Genomic DNA, 21,080 nt, shown 5'->3' on the forward strand with positions numbered 1-21,080 from the left:
GCATGGAAAATCTTGTTGAATAAAAAAAGTAGAATTAAATAAGATTATAACATACAAATAAAAATACAATCCTAAAAATAGCACAAAGAATACTTTAAATTAATTATTTCATTGCAAAATTCGAAAAATCAAGTGCATCAGTTCAACTTTTCCTTGACCTTTAACATACATCGCTAAAAATCGATTGTATAGCTTTAGACTTCCAGTGACTAACTAAAAACATTTAACAGTGTTATTAGCTTCATTATAATATCATCCTATGAAATATAGTATAACCACAATAGTTGGTTTTTCCACACAGTGACTAAGTGGCTTGGATTAATTTAATAAGCTCTGACTTATGTCGCTATCAGCCTTTCGTATGAATTTCAATAATAAAATATATGTTTTTTTTTTGGTCTATATATTTTTATTAAAAACAGTTTTTTTGTTTGTTTGTTTTTTTTTTGTTGTTTTTGGTTTTTGTAAATAACGTGACGACTTGAAAACAGAAATTAAATAAGTGTACTTTACTCGTAATGTAGTAGAAAGTGTTATAAAAGCAATATTACAATAACTGTGGTAGAATTGGCTCCTAAAATAGATATTTTACAACTGATACCACTTTTTGTCTTTATATTTAAGCATTAATTGATGCGCTGTACCGCTGAAATCTTGAGCTGTATTGGCCATACGCTCGGCCCGCTCCTCCAACAAATTGAGCTTCTCGCCACGCTCCATGGCCAACTGATGCGCACGGCTAATTTCCGATGCGGCTGTGGAAGCACGTTGACCAAGCTGATCCAAATTCGGGCCGGGTATATGCCGGGCAACCGAACGATTTGCTTTCCCGCTTTGTTCACCAACTGGATGGAAATATAAATAGAGAAAGAGAGATAAATGTTGATATTCGGTTTAATTTCATTGTCTGATCAACTTACACAACTCTTCGCGATCCAAAAGCTTGGCACCACCGCCAAACAGACCTTTAAAGAAACCCTCCTTCGGCTGCTCGGGCATTTCCTGTACGGTGTATAACTCACCCATCATCTCCAAAATAAATTGACTGCAGGAATAAGGAAAAGAGTTATATTTTTTATTGTATAGGCAGTTTAAACATTGAACTTACCAAAATTCCGATGATATCGTGAATTTTTGAATTTCGGTGGGCGATGCCATGTACAATCCATGACCTTTATGACTAAAGCAAAATATTTTTGATATTCTGAAATGAAATTTAAGCAATGAGAGATTAGGACGAGATGATTCAAGCAAATTGAATCTTAGGGCTGCTTACTGAGTTGTATCTTCATGAACAATGAACTGTTGACCCCATATTGAAAGCATTGGATCCACAATTCCCTGTTTACATTTGGTTTGAAAACTTGGGGAAAAACAAAAGCTTTAATTTTGCATGCTTGCGGCTATGGGCGCGTGGAGTGGACTCACCTTAAGTCCATAAGTGGTAAGAAATCAGTGTCCAATAACAGCTTTAGACTAGGAAGACTATGTACCATTAGATGGCCATTCGAAAGATAGGTTGCTAAGCAAGAGCCATCTGTATAAAATCGTATATTTATAATAATTATATTGGATGTGTGTGTGTGTGTCTAGCTATTCACCTTTCATCGTAATAGTTTCTGCCTTGACTGCAAAGTCCATTTCCGATAATTGTATGCGATTAATGCAGCACTGATTTGCCACATCGAAGACTTTTGTTTGCTTTTCGCTAGCGATTACGATATATTGTCGATCGGTGAGTGTTTCCAAGCCAGTGCTAACGCTGCCACTTATGCCGCTGCTGCTAGCGCTGCTGCTGCTCATGCCGCCCGCTACGCCAGCGCCGCCGCCACTGCCACCTGGTCCAACGACACCTGCAGCGCCACCAGCACCGCCCGCCCCACCAGCGCCACTACTGCCTGCGCTTGTACCACTGATATTTCCAGCACCGCCAGCCACCGAAGGATTTGATATTGTATTGGCAGTTGTTGGTGTGAAAGTCGGACTAGTGCGGCTGCTGCTCTTAGTGGGTGTGCCTGTCAAGAAGAAGCCCAAATCATAAGTTAGTAACAAAATATTTACTATGCCCCAAACTAATTTCATTGCTCTAATTACGATCTTTCTTATCGCGATTCTCGTCACGCCAGGGCTCAAATGTATAGGGTATTAACGAGCCGTATGAGTCTAAAAAAGACATGGAAGTTATGGAGCCTTTGAGTCGCACTACGGGTCCGCCTATAAATATATATCGTATGGTATATATAGACACATAGAGAGAGAGAGAGTTATATAAAGTGTGCCAGCATCTTACCGTTTATTGTAACCAATACTGGTTGAGATTTGCGCACATCACGTTCAGGCATTGTAATGAACAATGTCAATATCGAACCGAAACTAGTTCCAATCCACAAAGTAGGAACAAGCGTCAGAATATCTGCAAGAACCAAGATTATATGCATACGTATATATAAATAAATATAAATATATATAAAATAGTATAAGATATTTAATAATAACTCTGTGCAACATCCATTATGCTATACTAAATTTAATTTATAAAAGTTATTGTATTTGATGCAGCTGCTTCGATGCTTTTGTATAATATCTCAACTAACAAGATTTAATTGTTTAATGCATTCAAAATAAATATAATTTTAGACTTTGAACTTTGACTTTTTTTTTTTCTCACAATTAATTAATCGTTTATCACATTTGGAATAAAAGTCATGCTCTTAGCTTAATTAGAAACTATCGTTGGACTATATAAGTGCATAAATTTTGAATTTATAATTTTGTGTGTCTAGATTTTGCTCTGATTCAGAGCCAAAACTGGTTTTCAAAATGGGAAGTGACGAAATCTCTTTTGGATGTAATTAAGTTATTAAAATTGACTTACCATTGCGTTTTGCATAACTTTCAATGAAAGCTAGACAGGTAACAGATTCAGAGGAAGACATATCAATGCTGGACATTGATGACGATCTGGATCTTGAAAAGGTGCCATCCAGTTTATCTGTAAGTCAGTATATATTGTTGATAGAAACGAAAAGATATATATATGTACATATGTTTAATTGATGGATTTCATCCATGTGACAAATTCAACAAAATTAAGTTAACCAAAGAGAGTTTTGAGCATAAGAGCGTGAAAGTGATAAAAATTAGTAGAAAGGTAAAAAGAGAGAGAGAGAGAGAGAGAGAGAAAAATAGAAAGAGAGAGAGAGAGAGTGAGACAATTAAACAAAGAAAAAAAGTTGAGAGAGAGAGAGAGAGAGAGATAGAGAGATAGAGAGATAGAGAGATAGAGAGATAGAGAGATAGATAGATAGATATAGAGAGAGTGATAGAGTAAAAGCGGCGGGCGGTAGTAGGCATAACTTTTGCTTGCTTAATAATTAGATATAAAATTTGTTGTTGCTTATTTTTTTTTTTTTTTTGTTTTGAATATGAGATTCGAAAATTAATTGTATTTTTGCTGCACTAATTTCACTAGGCTGCCAATTAGCATTTGTTTTGCTTGTATGTTCGTTGTGATATTTGTCTTAATGTAAGCGAGTATATGTATGTGTATGTGTGTGTGTTAGTGTGTGTGTGTATTAGTATTGGTGTGGATTAGCAGCAGAACTGCATGCAGTTGTTAATACGCAGTATAATTATTCTTGTTCGATTGCAAGGCCAATTAAAGGTCCTTGTTTAGTTGCAGCGGATTGTGTGTGTGTGTGTGTGAGAGAGAGAGAGAGAGTGTGTATGTGTGTGTGTGTGTGTGAACTATGCAAAAATACTTTCGTCAATGCAAAATTAGTCGAGCTATGTTGCATGTATATGTTGCAGTTAGTTGTTGCTGTTGTTGCTAATTAGAAGCGTGCACAAATACCGAGAGCGAGCGAGCGAGCGAGCGAGCGAGACAGACTTTCAGTGTGGGTGCAACTGTTGTATACATATGTGTGGGTGGCTGGTGTGTCTATGTGTGAGTGTAATGTGTGCTTGATCAATGTGTGTGTGTGTGTGTGTCGAATCAGGCCAAAAATTGTGTGTGTGGGTAGGAAAGAGAGTGAGTACAACATGAGCGAGCGAGCGAGCGAGAGAGAGACAGAGAGAGAGAGAGAGCGAGCGAGCGAGTGATCCACAGCCACATTCCTAGCCCAACAACCCAGTATCAACCAACAACCAAGCCATCAAAATTGCACGTCAAATCACAGAATAAACTCAAAACGTAAAAAAAAAACGAAAACAAATTGAATATTAAAAGTCAAAGGCGTTTACTGCAAACGCTGCTACACTTGTAGCGAGAGTAGAAAGAGAGAGAATGAGCATAAGAGAGAGAGAGAGAGTTACTTAAAGTACATATATGTGTACGTCTGTGTGTGTGTGTGTGTGTGTGTGAGAGAGAGAGAGAGAGACAAACCACAAGCAACGTGCTGCTGTTGGGAAAGAAAGTTCGATTTGAGTGCCATTCAAAATACCTACATATATGTATGTATGTATGCATGTATGTGTGTGTATGTAATTGTATATGTATGCATGTGTGTGTGTGTGTGTGTGCTTTTGTGCGCTTACACAATCAACATTTTGTTCATATAATAATAGTTATTATAAGTTTTTTTTTTTTAGCGAGCGAGCGAGCGAGAGCGAGAGATAGATAGAGAGAGATAGAGAAATATGCTTTGGTATTTGTGGTGCAGTAGTACTAATTGTTGTTGCTGTTGTTCTTGTATTTTGATTGTTGTAGTTGTTATTTGTTGTTGTTGTTGTTGTTGTTCTGGATGGAGTTCTTTTGTTGGTGGCTGTTAACAGTGCTCTGTTGTGCTCCCACCTTGTGATTTGGACTTTTTTAGGGACTCGTACGATGTCACTGACTGCTGTTGCTGTATAACGGATGTTTGATGCTGATGCTGATACGGATGCTGATATTGATGTTGATGCGCACCTGCAGCACCACCGCATGCCCCTCCGAATCCCTCCGCCAGCGACAATGCTGCCTCAGCATCGAACGAAGCTGTATTCGAGATTTGATGTTGCAATTGTTGTTGCTGTTGCTGCTGCTGCTGTTGATCAACGCTGCCGCTGCCGCCGCCGCCAACGCTGCTGCCCGCACCTGTGCCGCCAACACCAGCTTTGGCACTAACACTACCAATACAACCAACACCAACACTGCCACTAGCAACACCCGCACCTGCATCGTCCGCACCATAAACGCCAGACGGCCCTAGAGCTGCCGCCGCCGACGCTGCTGCTGCTGGAGTCGCTGTCGATGTCGATGTAGCTAAAGCATCACTGCCAATCGTCTGTTGTTGCTGCTGCTGCTGTTGTTGTTGTTGCTGCTGTTGTTGCTGCTGTTGCGTTGCAACGTTTGCCGCATTCGCATTGCCGGCAGTTCCGCCGTTGATCTAGTCAATTGTAAATAAACAATAATAACGGAGAGGAGAGATACACACAGAGAGAAGGAGAGAAAGAGAGAGATAAATGCACTAAATGATTGAATGGAGCATCATTTCATTGTTGTTGTTCTTTGTTGTGTGTGTGTGTGTGAGTGTGTGAGTTTTCATACATAAGTAGATTCTATTCAACTATATTTTAGTTGTTGTCTTTTGTTTTGTGTGTTGTTTGTTGTTTCTAGTTGCTTTTGCTACTTTAAATTGCTGTGCAAGTTCGTGTGTGTGTGTGTTGGAAACATAAAAAGTGTAGCATACTTTTGTGTTGAAGAAAACCAAACGAATTAACACAAATGCCAAAACAGAGAGTGTATGAGTGAGATAGATAGAAAGCTTTTGACTGCCCAAATGTTAGCATGTATGTATGTGTGTGTGTGTGTTTGATGCTTGTGAGTGAATAAGAAGAAGCAGAGAGAGAGGAGGTGCTGATCAAGGTTTGATTGCTGGTGCTAACGCAAACTTATGTATGCGAAAGAGAGTATAAAAGAGAGAGAGAGAGAGAGAGAGAGAGAAAGCATACTAAATGTTGAATATGTGACTGATTAACTATGTGACGGCAAATGAAACACATACATATGTAAATATATACATATGTGTGAACACAAGAACAAGAAACGTCAACGAGTAGTAAGATATACAAATATGTGAATAGTAATGTACATTGTCATGTACTTGTTATAAATATATATATATATATATATATTTTTTTTTTTGGGTACATGTTTGTTGGATAAGTAATTTACAATGATTCTTAAATAACGGTAATAAGAATATAGCGTGTTTTTGGCGCAAAACAGCGATACTTATCGATAACAAAAAGCTTTTAAAATTGTGCAACAAGTAAGTGTGTATGTGTGTGTGTGTGAGCACTTTGTACATATGTCTTGGGGGTTTTGGTTTTGGGGCTGGCAGCAAATAAAGCAACGATAAATAAGCGTGTAACCTTATCGATGATCGATGACAAAAATGAAAATGCACAAAAGCCAGAAAACACAATAGATAACAATAGATTAAATTTTAAAACGCACACACGCACGCACACACAGACACACAGACATACACATGGAACAAAAACAGTCGCTGGGCAGTTATCGTTTGGGCGATCGATAACAAACATTCGATTCGACACACACACAGCAGTTACGACATTGACAGACAGTTATATATAGTAAATATTAACTTTAGGACACAAAAGTTTACAAGTTTTATACATAATTTGAGTTGTTTGAGTTGTGCTTGCCGCTTTAACTTTAGCTGTGGCTGTGGCTGTGGGTGTGGATGTGGGTGTTGGTTGGATTATATATACATATCTATATATATACACATAGCTCTGCGGCTGATCGTACGATCATATATGTGAGATCGACCCTTAGCTTAAGTTTGCTTACAATAGACAAACACACACACACAGATGTGTACAAAATGTTACAACAATCAAATGCAAGTTTTATTGTTAGACAAAAGTTTATCATAGGTGAGAGTATGTAGATGTATGTATTTGTGTGTGTGTGTGTGTGTGTACTTATTCACATAATACTTTGCACAGTGCATACACAGAGAGAGAGAGAGAGTGTTTGTGTGGGTTTTGATTTTGTTGTGTTTGTTAATTTTAAATTTAAATTTGGTATTTTGTAGACAACAACAGTTATGCATACTAAAAATACAAGTGTACACTTAATACTTATACATAGATGTAGATGCGAGTAGACAGACAGAGACAGAGTTACACAGAGAGAGAGAGAGAGAGAGAGTGAGAGTGTTTTTCAGTGAGAGAGAGAGAGAGAGAGAGACATACTGCACACTAGTTCTGGCTACGAAATATCTGTGAGTTGCCGTTGCAAGGGCATTTCATTTCGTCTGGAGCAAGGTTTGGATAAGGTGTTTGAGGGGGTGGGGCGGGGCGGGTCATAGGGTCGTATACAAGGTCAGACTACTACTTATATTTGTTAGTTGCATCTATGCGTATTGTGTGTGTGTGTGCGTGTGTGTGATTGTCATTGTGTGCTGATTGTTATTGTTGTTGGTGTATATGTTGTTGGTGTATATGTTGTTGTTGTTGTTGTTGTTGTTGTTGTTGATAGAATGAATTACCAAAGAACTTCCATACAATCACATAAAGGCAGTTGTATTGCAGCTCTTCTGCATCCGTTGCCTAGTTGGTGTTAACAGTTTGGAGAAAGAAGGGATAGATAAGAAATTTTCATGATTTTCATTTCATTTCAAAAATTTGCATTGCTTGTTGTTGATTTATTATTGTTGTTGTTGTTGTTGTTGTTGTTTTTGCTGTTGAGTTTTTATTTTATTTTATTATTGATTTATTGTTGCTGTTTTTTTTTTTTTTTGTTTTTGCTGTATATAGTAAAGATTTATAACTGAGTGCAAAGCGTTTTATTGTTACTCGTTCTTATTAACAGTTTCATTGGTAGCTTAAAGCCAAACAAAACCAATACAAATGCTACGCTAGACAAAATGCTCATAAAAACACAAAACAATAAACAAAAGAAAAACATAATTTACATATAGTAGTATAGTTATATACAAAGTACAGTTGACGCTCGCCGACGAAAGTCGCTACCTAGAACTGTTTATACCTTAGCGAGTGCTTACTGTAGCTGCAACATATACACACACACATATATATAGATAACAACAATTCTCAACAATTGTTGGAATTGCGAGGTGGGTGGTTGGGGGGCGCTTTGGTCTATGCTAGGCTACAACAAAATTAACTACGACATACAAAAGCAGTTTCCATTTTGTGGGTGGGGAGGAGTGGCAGACACATAGAGAGTGGGTGGGGGGCGCCCTAGAGGACAATTCAAACTATTTAATACAGAAAGAGAGAGGGAGAGAGTGGGAGAGAGAGAGAGAGAGAGAGCGAGCACACACTCACTCACACACACACAGAACTCTAATGAACGCCCAAAAGTTGACAACATGGTAAATCAGCTGTGAGTATTTTATGTTTGTATGTGTTTATGGCTGAGAGTGCGCGTGTGTATGCATGTATGTGTGTATGTATTGGTATGCGTTGGTTTTTTGATTTTGAAGCAATTTTGAAGTCCGCGGACTCTCTCGCGATCACTCTCACTATAGCGCACGTTGCTCGCAGTTACTTTTTTTTTACTCTCGCGCTCTCATTTTTATTATTTTTGCTAGCGTGGGGAGGGTGGGGAGTGGGTGTTTTTTTTTGACGCGCGAGGTTTTTTCATTTTATTTTATGTACATAGAGGAATTTATGTTTTTGTTTTTTCATTGCTTGGTTTTGCTTTTGTTTTTTTTTTGGTTTTTTTTGTTTTCATACTTACGTATCTTTTTGGTTAGGCTCCCGCTCATCAGCGGCGACACATCGTTTTTATTGGCCCGCCCACCGCCTCCAATGGCAATACCCATGCCGCGTTGCTCCCGCGGCTGATACTTGATGTTTGGCACTGAGAGCAGGCGCTGATCGCGCGACTTCTCTTTGAATTTCTGCCGTGCCGGCTTGAGCGGCATTTGCTGTTGCTGCTGCTGTTGCTCGCTCAAGGGCAAATTGCTTGGTCGCTCGCCTTGGTCTGGCGGCGGCGGCGGCGGCGGCTGCTGCTCAAACTCCACACGCTTGCCCACAACTGTGGCACCGACCGTGGCAAACTCGCCGGCACTTGTATCACAATTGAGCTGAGCCGTTGCCGTTGCCAAGCCCACATCCTCCTCCCGGCACTCGAGCGCTTCAGCGGCTGCATCATCGCCGGCTGCGGCGGCTCCCTCGGGCGATGTCTCTTTGGGCGCATAGAAAATTGCCGAATTGTTGCGTATGGACTCGAGTTCCTGATTGACATTGAGGCTGCCGCCGATTTTCATATTGACTTTTGATAATTGACGCTTCAAATTGAACGTTTTCCATGACATGGATTTGCGGCGATCTGAAGGATTTGCGCCCTCCTCGCGCTGCGGACTCTTGGCCGCCGCCATTGCCGCCGCCGTAGCAGCATTTGCGCCACTGACAAGCGCCTCCTTGGAGCTATTAATGATCTGCCCAGTTGCCGTTGCAGTTGCAGTCTCCGCTGCTGGGCTTGGCGATGTGGGTCTCGATTCATTTGCAGCAGCATTTGTGGTCATTGCACTTGCACTGATCGGCGGCTCGTTCGCCTCGGGTATATACTCGATCGATGGACTGTCCGGGCTTGTTGTGTCGTTTAGCTAGATGGTAGGTGGGATGGGAGGGGTTTGTTTTTGTCACAGTTATATACAAATACGTACGTAGTGCTAACAAATGTATGCAGGTAAATTCAATTACGCGCAAACATCAAAAAATGGGGGCGTACAGATCCAAGCAAAGCCTCAAACCAAATACGTACGTAAATATATAAAATGTTTGCATGTATGTGTGCACGTAAGCGAAGCAAAGCGAAGAGCGAGCGACTGCGCTCTCTCTCTTGTGAGTTCGAATTCGAGTTCGAATTCGCTTGCGTGCACACATACATCGAATATACATAAACTTTGCTTAGCTGCTAGATCGCAAGTCCTTGACTTGTTTAAAAAAAAAAATTAGTATACATTATTTGAATTTGAAACCTTTTGCGTTTTAGAGTATTATTTGTAGGTTAGGTTTTAAAATTGAACTGTACACATAAGATAAATTGTTTTGGGGTTTGGTGTGTAGAGTTCGGGCGGGGTGAGTTCGGGGGGTCCAAAATTTAAATTAACTGAGGGGAAGTTTAGGCAACGTTCTTATTTATGCTAAATCTGCTATACGATATAACGTATAACAGCTATGACACAGCTATGTGACATACAAACACACACACACAGGCAAATACAATTTAAGAATGCAATAAGATTTAGAATTAGATTTAGATTTCAGTTTGTTAATCATATATTGTACATACAATAAATAAGCGAAATCGAAAACGCTTTCGAATAGTTAATAGTTAAATGAATAGATGTTCAATCAATTAGTGTTGCTGTTATGTGTATAACAGTTGTAGTTGTGTGTGTGTAGTTAGGTGTGTTTCTTACATTTGTTGTAATTTTTGTTTTGTTTTGTTTGTTTGTTGCTTCTTGTCAATGGGAGAATTAGCAGCAAATGCAAATGTTGAGTATGTATGATAAACATCAGGCCGTACGATCAATTATAAAAGAATGAAAAAATATACATATACATACATACGTACACACATATACACATCAATCAATCAATCGTTAAAACGTTCAAATTTCTACAGGTTTAAGTTTTCGGAGTTTATTAGTTATGTTTTCATTGTTATTGTTATTGTTGCTTGGTTAGTTAGTTAGTTAAATAGAGAGTGAGAGACAGAGAGAGAGAGAGAGAGAGAGAGTGTGTGTGAGCAGGTATTGAGAGAGATAGAGAGAGAGAGAGAGAGAGAGATACACACATACAACGTTCAAGTCAATCAATCAATCAAATGGCAAATCGATGATGACTGCAAATTATGAATTGGTCGCGAGGTGATAATGAATATGTTTTACTTTTTATATTCAATGAAACATACACAGATACGTACGTCCCATAAACTACGGCATAATTAATAATGATGATATTTGGATGTTTATGTTTGTTTTGTAGTTTTTGTTGTTGTTGTTGTTGTAGCTCTTACAGTTAACTCAATCAAACAATCAATCAATATTAAGATTTACCATGCTTACACTTGTGCGTTAGTTTAAAATGCATTAAAATTTTAATTCAAATTTAGTATACACAAAGAGCAAGAGAAAGAGAGTGTGAGAGAGAGAGACAGACAGAGGGATGATAGAGAAATAGTTAAATAGACAGCGACAGCGAGAAAGAGACAGAGAGAGAGAGAAGTAACGCTGCCCTAATCTAATCAGCTTGGGATTTTACTTCTTTTCAAAATGATCAGAGTTTAGTTTTATTTTTAGACAAAATCTATTTGGTTAAACAGACAGCAAGAGCGAGAGCACGACTCGGGAAGAGCAAGTTAAGTCTAAACTAGTATTTCGAAGTGGAAATTAGAAGAAGTTAGGAAAGTCCGCCAGCAGTTTTTGTCTTGCAAAAAGAACTTCGCATCGATTATCGCTCGAAAAGAAAACAAAAAAATGGTTAGGTCGACAAGATAATGCTAACATGCTACTAAACTCTAATTAGGCTACAAATAAATAATTTTTACTTAAGCGTTAAATAACAAAATTAAGAAACGTATAAAATTGTAAGAAGGTTTCTGCTCTCAATATGTTCAATTAATGAAAGATAAAATATAAGTATATATTGAGGTAGCTACGCACTAGAGCGTCGAGAAACAGAAGCAGAGTTATATAGAAAGAGAGAGAGAGAGAGAGAGAGAGAGGCCTGTGTTGCGTGTATAAATCAAATCAATAATTTTAAATGTAGCTGGGCATATATGTGTGTGTGTGTTTGTGTGTGTGTATATAAAATAATAAACACATTTAGTTTTAGATTTTAAGAAAAAGGATTACTATTTGATTGCTAATTATTAATTAGTTCGAATTATTTCCATCAGCAAAACAAAACAAATCAATGCATACATAGCATATAATATATTGATATTGATATTAATATTATTGTTATTATTATTATAAGTACATAACTTTAAATATACTTGTTTATATATATATATAGATAGTTTTATAAAAATAGTTTATGTGTATGCACGTTTGATGAAAGACGGCGTTGAATCATTTGTAGGCTCAAAAAATTATGTACGTATTGGAAAAAAATCGTATATAGTAGTAGTAAATATTATTGTGTTTGTGTGTGTATTGAAAAATTATACCATACTTAATGGCGCTAGCATTGTCTAAACAACTTTAGGTGTAAGTGTATGTGTATGTGTGTGTGTGTCTGTGTATGTGTGTGGATATTCTTCTTATATTTTCTTTTGTGGTTGTGTGTGTGTGTGTTTCACTGCTAGAACAGCAGCATCATCAATCATTGATCAATCAATCGACCAATCAATCGATTAGATTAGCGATCGGCGCGATCAGCGATCTCAATCTTTTGAATCGGTTAAAGCTTTGGTCAAGCATCAAACACTTACCTGATCTGAACTGGGCGAACGGCTCTGCTCCTCTTTGTTCTCAATGCGTTTGGGACTTTTTGGTGTTCGCGAGTAGGGATCGTGTGCGCCATAAAGATCGGGACATGCAACACTCAATAGGCAAATTTTTTGGATTATATCAATTATGACAAGTCCATATTCGGTACCATAAGCCATTCTAAAAACAGAAAAGAAAAACACACCGCATCATGTCAACAAAAATAACGGCATACAAATAAAAAAGGCAAACCCGAGAGCGAGAGAACAAAAGAAACAATAAATTTAAAACTGTATGTATGACACACACATACACACAGACAGACAGACACACACACACACACACACACACACACACATTATTTGTCGTTAAGTCCATTGAGAGCTGAAGAGTGATTACTAACTAATCTCGAGACTAACTAATGGAAACAGTAACGCGACTAGCGAGTAGCGAGTAGCAAGCAGCGAGTAGCTGTCAACTGTTGCATCGACTACAAAATAAAAATACACACACATTTAAATATAAGCGGGGTGCGCACGTTTCTCTAAGCAAAGAATACGGTCCTTGGATTTAGTATGTATGTTATGTAGGCTGGGGCAGAGGATTACGTTACGTTACGTTACGTTACCTAAAATTACATTAAGATTTGTGTTTTTTTTTTTGTTTCTTCACTAGTTTAGTCTATTAGCAGTCTCAGGCGCTTTCAGCGAACGTCATGCACAATTTGATACGAACACAAGCTAAGTAAGTACTGCACTAATTTGAATCCTTATAGTCCGTGTGTGTGTATGTGTGTGTATGTGTGTGTATGTGTGAGTGTGAGTGTGTGAGTGCAAGTGTTTTGGGTATGGTGTGTATGCTGGTGTTTGGGTTTGGGTTTGGGCACTACGTTTACTTACAGGCCGTAACTAGAGTTGATGCAAAGTGAAGTCACCTGCACGGTTCGGCGATTTGGGCCCGTGGTCAGGCAAATCAACTGAGATTGAAAGCCCGGCGGCTTGCGCTGGGCACCAAAACGCACCTTCAATGTGCACTCCGTCTGTTTTGAGAGCAAGCAATTTGAATTAAATATATACACGGCAGTTTCGCTTTTTGGCTCTTTCTGTCTCACACTCACTTTATCCGAATCGCTAGATTCAGTTTTCTGCACCTGATGGCCGGTGAGGAAATCACACTCCGGACTGGTGCCATAAATGTCATCAAAGTTCTCATAGAGTATTGGTATCTCCAGCACCAGCACCTCTGATGTGGACTCGACCTTGCGAAATTTGAACAACATTACCTGGCCCATGGCGCCGGCGACGCACAAGCGACGCGACTCCGAGCACAAAAATATCAAATGCACCGCCAATGGATTATCGTTATCCGTATGGCTCACATGACGCGGCTTCTCAAACATCTTAGCCGTCTTCAGTTTGTACAAAATCTAATGACAAGCAATTTCAATTAGCAATTAGCAATTTTAAGCCTATAAACTAACTCTCTGAAATAAGCAATTAAAAGTTAATTTGAACCTGTAGTGTGCCAGCTCCTGAGTCCCAAAACTTTAGGCTACCATCCTGATGACCAGTGATGACAATCTCTGAGTAACTGCACGACGCCGGGGACCATTCACCGCCCGATATTGGCCATTCACGCTCTGAGAATCCAGTTTTTTTACTTGTCGTTGTGCGACCAACCTGCAAAATGAATTAAAACTAAGTTAGTTCAATAGGTAAATGGTTGGAGTAAGCTTAAACGCATTGAAAGGCTTTAAGCTAATTCAAAAGGCAGAAAATGTAGCATACAAAGCAGCGCAATTCACTGCTTGACTATGTTAATCGATAATAATCGATATGTAACTTATGTGGATTACTAAGAAATCAAAATAATTTAAAATTAACTATAGCAAACAAATACTAGAAGCTTGTCTACAAGGTTCGATTTCTTTTTGCTTATTGTTTGTTAATTTCTCGTTCATTTTTATAAAACAAAACATATAAAAATATTTTATTTATGTATACTTATAAATATTAAAAAAAAAATAATCCAAAGCAGATTAATTTATTTTGTATTCTCAAATTCGTTCGACTATTTTTAAACTTTTTTAATATAAATGAGTTGAACTATTACATTAAATTATTTCTTTGCTGTTACTCACAGAATAAAAAGCAGGAACCAAATCCGATGGGCAATCGGTTAAATATGTGCAACATGTAACAGGTGATTCGTGTAAGTCCATTGGATAAGGCGATTCAAAGCATGGAAAACCGGGCGTTAATAAGTCTATTAATACTAAGTCATATTGAAGCAGCACAGCTATCGCATATGGTTCCTGGGTTTCTATATATATATATATATAAGACACATCAATCAATCAATTCTCTATATAGACGTGTATGTGTGTATGTCGACTAACCGCAAGGCCAGGGATTTTCGCAAAGTGTTATAAAATCGCAAACAGCGTGCTCCATTTCCAAAACAGTTGTGGTCTTCCCCACCATAACGGTAATACAATTCGATTTTGAGCCCTTCTCTGATGGCATACCGCCAGAGAAAATAGTAAAAGTTTCGCTGCAAGCAAAAATCAATAAAAATTCGCAACTTGTAACTCGCAATTCAATTCAATTTAATTATTTACCCAGTTGCGCTGGATTTCAAGTCAACTTTATAAATCGGTTTACATTTTTCCGCGTTGCCATCCTTGTTGATCTTAGCTGCAAGTTAAAGTTATATATATATACATATATATATATATATAAGGACAATTATAAATGAGTTGAGCTGCTGCTTACCATGCGGACACACTTGCGATTGAGGCTTCGGCTGCAGTTTTGTGGGCCATGAACAAATCGAGCCATCTGTGTGAGATGATACAAAGTATTTGCCTTCATAGTGCCAGGCCAAGGACTTGACAGCCTCGGCTGCCTGCCATCGAAACTCGGCGGCTTTCGCCTTCAGATCCCACAGCACCAGCAGTCCACATTCAAATGCAATAAGCAACTGCAATGCAATAATTAAGTGTCAACATTTTTAATGCTCATGGGATGGGATGGGATGGGATGGGATGGGAGGGGACGGGACTGTACCTTGTTTGCATCCAATGGATTATCACATAACGCAATCACAGCACCTGGATGACTAGTTCTAACCCTGAAAAGAGCAAAGAATTTAGCATAAGTTAACTAAATTTTGAATATTCTTAAATAGCATAAACAATAGGTGCTTATAAATCTAAAGCTAATGATTATATGAAATTTTGATTACGTTGTGACTATTACAAGCATTTTTAGATGTAAAAAATTCAACATTATGCGCTGATTTGAAATTACGCAACATTACAAAAAATATAATAAAAATGAATTTTGAATGGCTCGAATAGCTTTTGTTTCAAGCGAAGTAACAACTGATTTTAAATATTTAAACACAACTTTAATTAATGTAATTGCAATGCTAAGAATTGAACATTGATTTTGATTGTGCTCCTTTTCAATTGCGACACTTACACTTCAATTGCTTTATTCCAGTTAATAATATATCCACTAAGTGCAAATGTATCTATGTGAACGACGTGTATGTTTCCCTTCTCGGTGCCCACGTACAGCCATTTGCTGCCCACGGGTAAATGTATGCAAGTGACACTGAAAGCAAAGAATTCAAATAATTAAAATAAATCAGTTGGCATCGTCATAGACGAAATTGAATTACTGCTCGCGTTGAAATTTGAGACTCTGCACAATGCGCGGATTCTTTTGGCGAATATTCCACAAATGTATTGTATCATCGGCGGTGACGGTGACCAGAGCGCCTTCGTTCACCAAAAACTGGGCAAAGAGCACAGCGCACTCGGACTCGCCCTCATGTTTGGCATGTGCATCGACGCCAGGACGTCCCAAACTGAAAAGCGACACAAATATGTATATTGCAAATAAAGCAAAAGGCATATGGGCTGATGTCCTGTCCTACTTACATGCGTATGTAACCCGATTTATCGCCGATTGCTAATAGTTTTTGTACTGGATCGAAGGCAAAGGATGTGGGTGAGTATGGAAAGCCATGGCGAAAGGTCTGCAAAGGACAGAGAGAGAGAGAGAGAGAGAGAAACGCACATAATCAAGTTAAGCACTGAAGCAATGAACAAGCGTTAACAGAAATGATTGAATAATTAATTAGATTCTTGGTACGTTGACTGCTGAACGTGACTGTTATAGCCGCGTGTGTCTTATGATAGATTCATCAGTATATAGCTACCAAATAAAACATTCGCTGGCTACAACAGACGTCAAAACACTTGCTACTCTCACTCTCATTCTCACACTCACTCTAGCTCGCTCGCTCTTTCTCGCTTACCTTTTTCAATGTGAAGTGGTCGGCCTTGAGTTGCTCCTGGATTTCCTGTTCCTGTCGTGCGGCTTGCGGCTGTACAGTTTGTCGAAATCCATCTAGAACTCCTTTGAATGTGAACTTTTTCATTTTTCTAACATGAGTCGTTCTCCCAGCCTGCTGCTGCTGCTACTGCGAATATTCTCACAAATTTATCTAACTATATATATATATATATATATGTATATATATATGTGTGCGCTTAAATGTCCTTTACATTGAAAATCCACATGTATAAATATTCAAAGTGTTTGTTGTTGTTGTCAAAGAGTTTAAGGGAAATTTAGATAAGAAAGTGTCCGATTGAGAGCTGCAAGTGTAAAAGAAATTGAAATGATTACTAACATGGCCTAGAAAGAACAAAAGACCGCTGCCATATGGCAATATCGAGTGCAAATTGTAATTAAACTGAAAGTGTCAATGCATTGACAACTGACTGGGCTTGGCTTTGTTCTCAGCCTTGCATTGTGTCTAACAGTTTTAATTGATTTGATTTATTAAACATTCGATACTCAATGTTGATTGCTTCAGCAGCGTGGAGCGTGGAGCGAAGGGGGGCGGGGGGGCTCAATTGCAAAAGATTGTTGCAGAAGGTGCGAGGAATACATATAAAACGAGGACAACGATTTTGCTGCTTTTAATGCGAGAGCAGAGCTTCGGCAAGAGCGAAGGACTGCCTGGGTGGGTGGTCGTTTGGGTTGGTTCGCTGGTGGGTGGACCAGAGTGACAAGAGTCTTTAGCTACTGTTGTTACTTTTATTATTGCTCCTTGTTTGCTGTTAATTAAAAACTGGTGTTTGCAGCACATTATGTTGCATCACACACACACACACACACAGAGAGAGAGAGAGAGAGAGAGGGCGGCTCTATGTACATTTGCAATTGTTGTTGGGGCTATTATTTGTTGGGATGGCACACAAATCGATTTTTCGCATACTCATCGCACGTCGCCATGTTGCCTTATTCTTATTTGCAATTGTTTACGCTTTGTCAAACACAAACGAACACACCAACACACACACACACACACACACACACACACACACACATATGTGTGTATGTATATTTATTTATGTGGGGTGCATAGTTGGGCCGCTGGGTCGTCAGGACAGTGCGCAACAGTAAAAAGTGAAACGCAAATCATTGGCATACTTTAAATTTAATTTGCGCAAACAAACACACACACAAACAGATACACACACACACATACATACATATACAGGAGACGGCGCCTGACCGACGACAACGTATAAACGTGTGTAGCCTGCAGAGCTCCCCCGACTAAACGCTTTGCCCAAATGCCAATGGACATGAGTTGAATTTGTTTGTACAGTAAAACTTCGTGTGCACACACACACACACACACAGAAGTAATCGAAAGTGTGGCAAAGGTCGCTGATTAATGCCAATGCAGCAGCTGTAGTTGCATAACAACAGCAGAATTAATTAATTAATTAATTACGTTAACGCCACTTAGACTTTTGCTATTTGCCTTGCTTAGCTTAGCGTTTTCTCATTTTGAAATTCTTGTGCGTGTGCACGTTCTAATGATGATTAAAATGCCATTGCTGCTGCTGCTGCTGCTGCTGCTGCTGCTGTCGCTGCTGCTGCTTGTTGGTTTTGTAAACAGGCGCTTAAAAATAGGGAAGCTGAATACGCTCAAAGCGCGCGTCGCTCGCGCTCTCTCGCTCGCTCTCGCTCTGGCTTGCTCACAGCCTAGCATCGCCCCCAACTGTTACTGTGTGCGTGTGTGTGTGTGTGTGCATGTATAGATAACCTCGATTTACAGATTTTTTACTCTTACACACATCAAGAGCGAGAGCGCGAGCGTGAGCGCGAGCGAATCTTTACAGCTTCTTGTACTTGAGCTTTACCTTTTGCTTTGCTTGTTGCTACTCACATGCGTTTATTACATTCTTTTTATATTATTATGTAGTTTATTGCTTTATATATTTTATTTGCGCACAACAATAAAAAAAATTGAACCAAAAAAAATTAACACAATTTGCTAAACTGTAGCTTTTTATTTGTTTATATGTTGTTTTGTTATTTTAGTAAAGAAGTTTTCAAATTTTGCAATTGTTAATGCAGCTGCTTATTAAATTTTAGCACAAATAACAAAAAATATGTGTATCAATTGATTTTTCACTAGAAAAAAAAACACACACACACACACACAGAGACACAGAGCGTAGCACATACGAGAGACTACAGCAAGAGGTAAGCAACGTCTAACGGAGTCGAAATTCAGAGTCCGCATACACACGAACAAACAAAAAATACACACGGATATACGAAGACGAAAAAATATATTAATGATGCTGCTGCTGTTGCTGCTGCTGCTGCTGCTACTGCGGCTGCTGCTGCTGCTGCTGCTATTTTATGCTGCTGGTTGTTAGCTAGGTTAGTTGGCTACTGAAGCTGCTGCTGCTGCCTGCTGCTGTTGGATGCCCGTAGCTGGTTGCCACTTACGGCGGAGTGGCGTCGTTTTCAACGACATTGGCTCCTTCGTCTACAATATGCATGTGTGTGTGTGTGTGTGTGTGAAGCACGCGAGAGCTTCGTAGCGCCACGAACGTAGCCATAGCGTAACGTAACGTAACGAAACGAAGCGAAACGAAATACAAAAACACACACACACACACATACATACACTGTTTGCTCACTAGGACGAGGACGTATTAGTGTCAACCCCAACACACACACACGCGCTTGCTTGCTTGCTCTCTCTCTCACTCACACACACTTGCTCTCGCTCTCGCTCAGCTTGACACACGCACACAAAGAGATAAAGTCAAAATCAAAATCAAACACATTACTGTTGCATAGCTCAAAGCGCAAAAGTTTGTGTTGTTGGGAAAAGAAAAAGGCCATAACTAACGGCAAATGTCAAAGCATGTGGCAGTGGCATGTGGCAATGTGGCATTTGGCATGGCATCGCATATTTTTGCTCGGCCTCTGTAGTAATTGCTTATTGCGCATGCTTACGTTAATAAGGCGCCCCATCATGTGCGCCGCTGTCCAGGACAACGACGCCAACCACAATGTGAATCGTGGTGAAACCGTTTTTGCCCATTGCTTTTTTTGTTCCTTTTTTGCTACTGCTGCTTCTTCTTTTTCCTTTTTGCGCGCGCGGTCACATGACACAACTTTCACACACACACACACACACACACACACGGAGAGAACTACGCATACACACATACAAATCTGTTGAGGTAGCAAGCAAAAAGCAAACAAGCCTCTCCTTGCCCCTGCCACATGCTACACTCTTCACCTACATTTGCGCCCACATATGTGTGTGTGTGTGTTAACTTTGTTGCACTTTGGCTGTCTATTGCATATTGCTTTTGCTTTTGCTTTTGCTTTTGCTTTTGCTTTTAAACTTTCATTGCATATTATTTAACTTAAATTAATTTACCGCTATTGCGCACATACATCATTTATTTATTGCAGCGTTTACGTTTGCGAAACATTTGGAGTAGTATTGGATATGAGGAATCGTTGCACGTTCTTTGGCCAAAAGGAAATTCTACACTGAATGCTCGTCGTGCTCGTTAGCCTGACAGCTCTGAGCGTGTGTATATACCACGCAGTTTAACGTGTATGTATTTGGCCTACACACACACACACATATACACACTAAGCTGTGTAAAAGCTTGTGTTATGCAAAGCAGCGCTGCGTCGCATCGTTTTAGGGTTGCCATCAGGCTTTGAGCTCTGATTTGCTTGGGCTCAATTTTTTTGTTGTTTTTCGCTCTTGGGCAACAAGCGGCAATCCTGGTAGCCATGGCCTGTAATCAATACTTGTTGTATGTAATGTTTTCACACTCGCATACACACACACACACACACACACACGCACAGACTGAGTAAAGAAAAAATTTAATCAACTCAAATGTACGCACGCAGCTCATCATAATCGCAAACATAATAAAAAGAAATATGTAAAGAAACAAAAAAAAAAAAGAAAAATAAAGAAAATTTGCATTCAAATTGCGCTCAATGTTATTTCTCATAATTTTTTGTTTTCTTCTTTGCTGTGTTATTACACTTCATTTTACTTTCATTGCTCAGTTTATAAATGAGGCACACGCACAAAGACCGCCATATTAATAACGATTCACACACACACACAATCATATGTCTGTCTGTGTGTGTGTCCCATTAACACACAGAAAAGTATGCAATAAAAAGAAAAATGGCACACACAAGTTCTTGCGTCATATGCCAAGGCATCACATCTTGGAATTGCGTTCCAATTAGAAACTTGTTGGCGACGCTTTACGACTCA

The 21,080-nt window shown here is 39.1% G+C and overlaps 1 protein-coding gene across 7 annotated transcripts; it reads right to left on the reverse strand.

Annotated features, from left to right (window-relative positions):
* Nucleotides 1–435: 435 nt before the first annotated feature.
* On the reverse strand, nt 436–16,947 carry LOC108606413 (syntaxin-binding protein 5). Of its 7 annotated transcripts, none has more exons than XM_017996498.2 (23): nt 16,755–16,935; nt 16,375–16,472; nt 16,113–16,301; nt 15,911–16,045; nt 15,494–15,557; nt 15,200–15,407; nt 15,046–15,121; nt 14,824–14,978; nt 14,566–14,747; nt 13,940–14,104; nt 13,543–13,851; nt 13,325–13,464; nt 12,428–12,605; nt 4,793–5,366; nt 2,876–2,992; nt 2,291–2,413; nt 2,095–2,214; nt 1,602–2,015; nt 1,429–1,537; nt 1,277–1,363; nt 1,109–1,204; nt 921–1,045; nt 436–845 (listed from the first exon to the last, which is right to left on the reverse strand). In XM_017996498.2, the coding sequence occupies exons 1-23, from the start codon at nt 16,875–16,877 to the stop codon at nt 589–591; spliced, it is 4,044 nt and encodes a 1,347-aa protein (XP_017851987.1). In that variant the 5' UTR covers nt 16,878–16,935; the 3' UTR covers nt 436–588. The 7 variants fall into 7 exon arrangements, with proteins under 7 accessions (XP_017851987.1, XP_017851986.1, XP_017851989.1 ...); XM_017996497.2 differs by lacking the exon at nt 4,793–5,366 and adding an exon at nt 8,720–9,590; XM_017996500.2 differs by having other exon boundaries at nt 5,153–5,366; nt 16,755–16,934.
* Between the last annotated feature and the right edge of the window lie 4,133 nt (nt 16,948–21,080).

This window comes from Drosophila busckii, chromosome X (assembly GCF_011750605.1).
Source record: "Drosophila busckii strain San Diego stock center, stock number 13000-0081.31 chromosome X, ASM1175060v1, whole genome shotgun sequence".
NCBI classification, from domain to species: Eukaryota; Metazoa; Arthropoda; class Insecta; order Diptera; family Drosophilidae; genus Drosophila; species Drosophila busckii.